Source organism: Cheilinus undulatus, linkage group 23 (genome assembly GCF_018320785.1).
Source record: "Cheilinus undulatus linkage group 23, ASM1832078v1, whole genome shotgun sequence".
Lineage (NCBI taxonomy): Eukaryota > Metazoa > Chordata > Actinopteri > Labriformes > Labridae > Cheilinus > Cheilinus undulatus.
Window position 1 is genome coordinate 11,842,081 of NC_054887.1, and position 9,041 is coordinate 11,851,121.

General features: G+C 41.6%; 1 protein-coding gene across 1 annotated transcript; it reads right to left on the minus strand.

Annotated features, from left to right (window-relative positions):
* Positions 1 to 2,723: 2,723 nt before the first annotated feature.
* LOC121505782 (NXPE family member 3-like) lies at positions 2,724 to 8,713 on the minus strand. Its single transcript, XM_041781335.1, has 6 exons — positions 8,699 to 8,713; positions 7,852 to 8,292; positions 4,572 to 4,867; positions 4,265 to 4,335; positions 3,450 to 3,656; positions 2,724 to 3,364 (listed from the first exon to the last, which is right to left on the minus strand). The coding sequence occupies exons 1-6, from the start codon at positions 8,711 to 8,713 to the stop codon at positions 2,724 to 2,726; spliced, it is 1,671 nt and encodes a 556-aa protein (XP_041637269.1).
* Positions 8,714 to 9,041: the final 328 nt, after the last annotated feature.

Here is a 9,041-nt window from a genome sequence, read left to right on the forward strand (position 1 = left end):
TTTTGAGCCATCGTGAGATCTGCCATGAGTCCCATCTGCTTGTCTGCCATCTTCCAGCATTGCCTCCGAAGGATGGGTACGATGTAAAATGCCAAGAAGAAAATCAGAATTAGAGCTATTACAGCACTTAGAACTGTTTTAGCCAACAAAGACCATTTCCCTAAAAAATTTGTCCAACCAGTCCAATGGCAGCTCCACCCCCAATTTTCCTAGCTTCCTCTCTGATCCAGCAGTGGTATTTGTTGCTTTCGGCACGGATGACCCTGGCGTTTTTCCAGTCCGTGATGTGGTTTTGTCTTTTGCAGTGGTTGGGTATGGCTGATTTCAAGTTTTCCTGCTCTGCTTGTTCTTTTATTGCTCTTGTTTGTCTGTTTACGGTTTCTTTTTCGCATTCTTTTTTTGGAAAAGGGGGCCATCGAGATCCGCGAACGAGGTCCGCGGAGCATAAACTGGGATGAGGGAGCCTACACCTTGTCATGCACATGGGATGCGGTCTTGGAGAAGGTGTCAGACAGTAGGGGGCGTAAGCTTCCCCCCTACCGTCTGACAAAACCTTATAAGCAGCCTACAAGACACGTCATAGCACCATCACGTGGCGCTTCTGAGGAAGACTACAGGAAGTAGCTGAAACATGTAAAGCCGGTAAACAAACGCTCCTCTCTGACTAAAAGAAATTGTTACAGTACAGTGTATACGTTGTTGTATGACTATAAAATCATACAAGTTGATTTGATCAATAAACTTGGACAGTGGCTTGTGCAGTTTATGCTGTTATGTGTTGAACACCTGGTTCTGCCAGCTTACCTGTGTGATCTGTCTCCACCCATTGGTCTCCACCCCGCTGGCCCCCCTAAAAATCAAGTCATCAATTACACACAAAACAGTGCAGCTGCCAACAGAAAACTATTCTTTACTGATGCAATTATACCATCACAATTATGTCACAGTAATTTGACATCCATAATTATTTTACACTTGTATCATACATCATAACATTACAGAATACAAAGACATTTTAGATTATATATAGTGCAGTAACAGCCATCTCACTAATGATGATGATGACGTTGGCTAAAAAATATACAAAAAAGATCATAAATTAACAATTAAAAAAAAAAAGAGTGAAAGTAACCTTTGCCTTTTGGTAAAGAACAATTCATTAAAAATGCATCATGGGATTGTTGGGCGGTCACTCCAATGTTGTAAGCTTCTGTTTCATCCTGTTCGCCTTTTGTGCCAAAATGGAGAGAAAACACAAAGTAAGAAGGCAGGATTGATTAAATATCACTCTGTGCTCCTCTTACATCTTACTGCTCTTCTTGCTCATCCTCAAACAACAACAACCATGAAGATACTGAAACAGACGAAGACGACAGTAACTGTTCTAAGTTGCCATTTTAAGTTAGCACTAGCCTGACTGTGGCTAATGAAATCACACCGAGTTGGACGAATACTGCCATCTGCACCACCAGAAGGTAGGGAGGTTGAAGACCAAGAACAACCTTATAGATGAGAATAAGCCAGTGTTTAAGACTATGTGAAGACGGATCACCATAATCCAACACTGACATGAAAGTGGCAGCAAACTCTTTCTTAGACTCATTAGAAAGGCAGGATTTGTTTATGAAATAAAAACCTAGTGTCAGTTTTAACCAGCTGCTGAATGTGAGGAGTAAAAGACAGAGAATCATCAATCAAAATACCAAGATATCTGTAACATGAAACAAACTCAATCTCTGAACCCTGAAAAGTGGAGATCGATGGCAAGCTGACGTGACTTTTGTCTATCTGCATTTAAAACGAGTTTAAGGTCATAGAAATTTTGTTGAGCAGTATTTAAAGCAAGTTTTATCTGGGGAAGAGCTTGGTTTGGGGTGGGGGCTCTGCAATAGATTACAGTGTCATCAGCTTAAAAGTAAAAAGAAGCATTAGATACATTCTGACTGATGTCGTTTATATAAAGAATGAAAAGGGGTGGTCCCAGGACAGACAGCTGAGGCACGACCTTGGAGACAGTATGTGAGCTTTAAGTACAGTTACAGCGACGGCAAGGGGCGCCATGGCTAAGTGACATCACCCACTACCAGTAGGACCAAAACATGACGGCCTCCTGGTGAGTTTATAAGCTCAAATTTACTCAAAAAGCAGATATCTAGTGAGTTCTCTTAGTTCAGTATACATATGAGAGATACAAATACCTGTCCAATAAGATGAACTTGTCTGATCATGCAGTATTCCTTTTAAGGGTTTGAGCTAGGCACTTGATCTCTGGTGAAGGCTAATCTTAATGCTTCAGCATAACAACACATTGTGGACAACACTATACTTCCAACTTTGTGGTAACAGCTTGGTGAAGGCCATTTTCTATTCCAACATGACTGTGCCCCAGTGTGCAAAGGATGGACTATAAAGACATGGTTGTGTTGATGTAATGATCAGGTGGTCGAATACTTTTGTCCATATAATGTATGCAAACAAATATAACTTCAAGGTTGTATAAGCTATATTTCTCTGTGGAAAATTAACAAATCTCTGTAGATATCTTAGTTATGAAATGACCAAGTAAGCACACCATAACAGTTACAACAGTATTAGTGATGAGCAGGAATAAAACAGATACGTATAGAGCATTATCAAAATAAAAATACAGTTAAACCAGCTAATGTTTAGCACTATCCATGTTCAATCTAGTGTTGTTGCAAATCGTTGGTCTGAGCTGGGCGTTAGCTGTAAGGCCCCATCAAGTGAGGGGTTGATAAGGGCAGTACTAAAAATAGAAAACACCACAATTTCGCCATGTTAAATGCACAGCTGGCTTCTGTTTTGTCACTTACGTAGGACAAGAGAACGTCAACCATATTCTTAATGATGGGACGTTTCGGGTGTATGTTGTGTGGCAGGTTGTGGGCCGTGACCATATCCCAGGCGTCCACCAGATGTACATTAAGTCCTTTGAACATAGCCTTGAGCAACCTGTTCGCCTGAATTGAGAACCAGTTACTGTTGTCTTCCACATTCGAAATGTGCAGATATGTAAGGGTCCCAGTCTTGATGACCACCAGCGTGCCTGGCTCTCTATTCAACAGACGGACCACTGCCTTGCGGATGCTCTGAAGTCGTCTGATATAGAGTCCAATTGGGAAAGTGCTGAAGTGGGCGCAGATGCCAAAAACTACGACCGTGTTCGTACCACCAACCAGCGTATCGAGGTTATTGGCAATGTAACTCTCCTTGCTGGTTGGCAATGCGCTGATTCGAAGAGGAAGACTGTGGACACGGAATGTTATCAAAATCTGGTTTGCTTGGTCCCACATCATATAAGGTCCTGCTTGCATTGGACTGTTCAAGTTTACTGTTTTAGCATCTGAAAGTATGGGAAGAGAATTGACAGATTAAGTTGCAATATGAGGAAATCAAAATGTTTTCTTGCATCCCTGTTGATCAGTTACCTGGTAGTGTAACGTTGAGGTACTCATACCACTGCCTGATTGTGGAGTCTCCATACAGGTGGACCATCTTGCCTCTCAGACACTGACTGATGGCAGAAGCATTGTCGAATTGGTGGACTTTGGTGCCACCTAGTGATCGCCACACATCTTTGTAGTAATAACCAGCATGTCCAGACTTCTCAATGCCTTCATCGAGCCTGGGCTGCCCTGAATACAGAAAAAAAGATTAACTTAATAGAAGATTAACTTAAAAGAAATTCACTTAATTTCTTTGAACACTAAATTAATTACTGTATATTAAATTTAGACCTTCTGAGTTTGAAATTATAATAGGAAATAGAAGAGATTTTTTTAATTATTTCTGATTTTTTTTACATACTTCAACATGAATCTCAGCTTTGTAATAGTGTAGGGCAATAATAACCTGTGGGAGTGCCAGCGCTTCTGTTTACAAACTGTTCAGATGGGAGCTTTGCAAGATGGATTCGCCAGTGAGAAACACAGAAACAGGCGTATCCATCTGCTATGCAAGGTTATGAGGTGGTTGCATTGCTCATGATAATGCTCTTTAATGTGATAGTCAGTGGTGAACTGATAGCATGTAGATGTATAGCAAGAACAGCACAGGAATGTGGACAAAGAGGATCGAAGGCCGGCAGTATCAGCACTGCTAATGTCAGCTACATTCATTCTATTTGCATATATTTGCCTGTGTTCTGGGTGTTGTCTTAACTTTACACCTGTCGACTAAATGCTAATTTGCATTTAATGTGAAATCATTAGCCTCGAACCATCACAAGAAAAAACATGCTCACCTCTCGTTTTTGGTAACACGGTGACACTGGCAGGTCCTGAAGGCCGAATGGAGACTTTCATGTTGACTTTCCTGAATGAAACTTCACATTATAAAATGTCTTTTAGACACACTAAAATTATTGTAAAAAAATTAACTTCAAAAAGGTAAAAAGGCTATAACAACACATAAACATCTTTGGACTTTACCACTCAGGTTTGGAGTTAGAAACTGGAACGTCTGAACCAGAAGACATGCAGTGAGCTCTAACAGCTCATGTGTATTTATTCATTACAAGTACGCTATAGTAAAAGAAAATTTTTCCTCACCCTTGAAAGAGCTTCTTCTCGTCTGCCGTGAGTACACGCATATATCCTATTTTCGTGTGGTTAATCTTGGCATCACAGCTCAGATTTTTTGGCTTGTAGCAGAACCAAGGATCACCCGTACGGAGGTCAGTGAAGTTGCATTGTGTCTGCTTGGTTTGAGGTAGACAAACATTGCAGGTGGTAGTTTCAGAGATGGAGCCTGAGCGGAAGTTGTTCTTGAAAATAACCCTGTTGGGATGTTCTCTGTTCAGCCTGCGCAGGGCCGTGACAGCTTCACTTGGGTGAACAAGTGTCACCTGATAGAATAAAAAAAAAAACACGTCTTAGGTCTTGTCTACATGTAGGCAGGTATTTTGAAAGATTGAGGTTTTTCTACGTGTTTTGACCTCTTTTGCAAAAGCATCGTCAAATATTCTGAGGTGTAAACTTGCAGCATGTTACTGCTGCTGGTAATAAATCTGTCCATGAAGCTTGTAAATTTGGGCATTAAATATTTACCTCACATGCCAGATAGACTGTCATAAGTCTATTGCATGTATTTCACATTCATTCACTCCAATACAGACCATTTGGGAAGGGCAGGCCTTTTCAAAAAATTCTCTGCACAGATTCAGGCAATCAGTGCTTACTATTCAGAAAAACAGACAGTGAATTTAATTATAGGAATGGCAATATTAATGTGTTCACTTAAGCACCTAACCTGACATGCCAGATAGTGTAAACCGAGCATAGATAGTGTTTGGGACAGGGGAGCGCCTTTGAAAAGAGAAAACTCAGAGGGTGACTGGATGAACCTTCTGTCTGTCACATCTTTATGGCCAATCAAAGCAACATAACATGTGACGTAAACGCTACCGAGGGGTAATCTCCATAGAAAACTGCATAATGCGAACCATGATGACTGTAGACATGTCAGTACACAACTTTTGTCGTTTTTGAAAAGAAAACAACTCACTGCTGTTCTTTGTTCTTCTTTTAACGAAGGAATGTCGTCAAGTTCTGATAAAACTGGCACTTTAACAGCATCCACACTAATGTCTTCCACCATAACGGCACCAGCCTCTTGTTGCTGCTGGCTTATGTCACGACTCTGCCGCACCCCAAAGCACTGCCCCTTGTTGCTGATTGGTCCTGTCACTTTCAGACGGGAGCTTTGCCATATGGATTCGCCAGTGAGAAACATGGAAACTGGCGTATCCATCTGCTTTGCAAGGTTATAAAGCACCACCTTGAGAAAGCTCCTCCCTGAATGAAAGAACTCCAAGAAAACAACCGCAATACTTGTATCCTTATCATGCATAATGGTGCCACACAGAGATATTAAAAAAAAAAAAAATCATCCAGGAGTCTCAGACAGATTTAACTAGTGGTTATGGCTTAGTTATTGTAATGTCAAGGTTATATTTATCTGCTTTATTTACACAACATTTATCATCATTATCCTAATGCCATACAGAGGTGGAATTGTTTCCTGATGTCTGGAAAGTTTGTACGCCATAAAAACTGAAGCGCACTTCCAACAGCTCACACAGACAGTATGCTAATCCTTACTCTATTAATGCCACACTGTTACTGTCCTCATCATTAGATGCTTAATGCAGTAAGACTCATTTAACTGGAAAGGGTTGATTTTTTTCCGAAATAACTGTGTAATGGCTCAGCCTGTCTGCACGTCAGTGCATATGTGTGGTGATTGGACTACAACATAATAACAGGAGCAGTAAAGCTGTGCCTTTTGACTTATTTACAGAGTTTTAGAGCGCAAACTTTATTGTGGAGCTTTGACAAAGCACCCCACTGTTTGACTGCATAGAGACAGACACATATTCAAACATTTTTACTCAGTGCTGCCAACTACAACCGATAAAATAAGTCTGAATTTCTATCACTGTGTGATACTTTGCTTGTGTTATCTTGTTTAATATGAGCATGGAGACGTGCTTTAAAGAGTGCTTACTTCAATCCCAGCTTCCTCACCAACATGACAATGGACAACTTCCTGTAGCCCCTCCCCCCCGTCAAACTCTGATCTCCAGCCAGGTACAGAGGGAGCTCTCAAGACTCCACACCAACAAAGCCAGTGGGCTGGACAACATCAGCTCCAGGGTCCTCATGGAGTGTGCTGTACAGCTTCCTGGGGTCCTTCAGCAACTTTTCACCCTCTCCTTGAGGTTGATGAAAGTGCCCGACCTGTAGAAGTCCTCCTGCTTAGTCCCAGTACCAAAGAAAGGATGTTCCAGTGCTCTCCATGACTACAGGCCTGTGGCTGTAACACCACATGTAATGGAGGCGTTAATGTAATGAAGGACCCTGCTCACTGCTTTCCAGGATCCTCTGCAGTTTGCTTACCAGCTGTACATCAGTGTGGATGTACTGCTTCCTCACCCACAAGGCCTTATCACACCTGGAGAGGCAGGGAAGCACTATGAGAGTCAAGTTCTTTGACTTCTCCAATGCTTTCAACAACATTCAACCCAGCCTCCTGAGGGACAAGCTGCTGGACATGCAGCCCCACTGCAGTTTGTTACAGTAGAGGGCTGTGTCTCCCAGGAGCACCCCAGGGAACTGTTCTGGCACCATTCCTCTTTACCCTTTGCACATCGGACTTTGGATCATGCCACCTCCAGAAGTTTTCTGATGACTCCTCCACCGTTGGACACATCAGTGACAATGATGAGGAGGAGTAGGGAGGACTGACAAAGTGCTTCGTCACATGGTGTGACAGTGACCACCTGAAGCTCAACATCAGCAAAACCAAGGAGGTCCCCTCCTCAGCATTGTGAGGTAAGTGAGCGTGTTAGAAAGGGGAAGTGACGTAATGGGGGATGTGGCCATACTGAAGCAAAAGGCGCAACAATTAAAGATTTTACAGAATTCTTTACATATTTATGATATTATTATGGTACCAGTTTTGAACCAGTACACCAAAGAAAGTCTTCTTAGAGGTATCAAGGACAGTTGGAGGAAAAGTGTGATGTGCATATTAAGACAGATAGACACGCCATCAGTTACAGTAGTGAGATTACAGTTAGCCAAGCATGCAACTCTTAATTTATTTAATCACAGTGCTCATCCACTGTGCTGGGCTGCGCTTTCACACACAAAAAAAGCGGAAATTGTATTAAGGGAAGTTTTTAAAACTTCAGGATTGTCTTTTTGATTTTGGATGTTGTCAAATTAAATAACCAGCATTGTGCTAACATTGTAGATGGTGATGCATTAAGCATCCACAAAAAAGCATTGCAGCACAAAAACACTGAATTAATTCCTTGAGCTTTACCTCCACCTGTGCACTTCCTTCCCAGAGTAAAGTGAACACAGCAGAGTAGGAGCCATCAAGGTGATCCACCACTTGCCCGGCAACACCTGCAGCGAGTTTCCTGTTGTGCAACCGTGCAATTAAGACGTCTCCTCCAGACTTCTTCGGGTTACCATTGAAGTCGTTCATTCGTATCATAACCTTCAGCTGATCTCCTATTTGCCTCTTACCTCCACCCTTCCCTGGAAGAATGGTGAAGGTGCTGTGAGCAGGATCGCTCGTTTGATTCAATAAAAGAGGAGAGGGCAAAGGTGGAGTTTGAGGCCAGGCGATGGCGTCCAATATTAGGCGTTCCTCTTCAGTGTCTGAAAACAGTGGCTTGAAGGTGCAGAAGTCACCAGGCTTTGGAGGAGCAGAGGCCACTTTCTTCGGGGGGATAATGGAGGGTTTTTTTAAATTAACCTGGTAAAGTTTAGAAAGAGAAAGGCCCTTCTTAAGTAGTTTTCCTTTTTGATACTAAAATCCAATTTGCATAATAATTTGAAACACATTATATGATTAGAAACAACAGATTTTGTAGCAGTCAATATGACCTCTCAAAGAATGCTTGGAATTCTAGCCTTTTTAGAGGTAAAAGCTTATAGAGCACTGTTTTCAATGAAAAGACTTCTTGATTTGAAAATAAAGTAAACAGCAATGGTGGGAGGAGTGTGATGGTACTCCACGGGGTTTTTACACGGAGCAAAATTTGGTCTGCTATAATAAAATTTCATTTTGTTGCACCAAAGACAAAGGAGAGAGGGACATTAAAAGAGGTGGTTGAAAATATGAAACATTCAACACCTTTCCTGTTAATGGAAGTTCGTACCTCTAGACGGTCCATGTTTGTTATAAAGAAGAAAAAAACAGTCAGAAGGAGAAGGATGGCACAGGTCTTTAGGAGGTTCATGCTGAGTTTACTTCTTATAAAGCCTTTTAAAGTCATGGTCAGCCCTCCACTGGTACTGGAATAAAACAACGAAAAGGGAAATAGACAAAAAGAATGTGAGTTCTAAGAAACTTTGACTCAACTGTCATTTTTTACTCATTATTATCATTAGTCAGGTCCACAAGCTTTGCATTCTTCTTTGGTCTTGTATATTGCATTAATATCTGGCTTGGTTGGTACATGTTTTACTGCTGAATAAATATGAATTGCCCTCGGTTAAGAT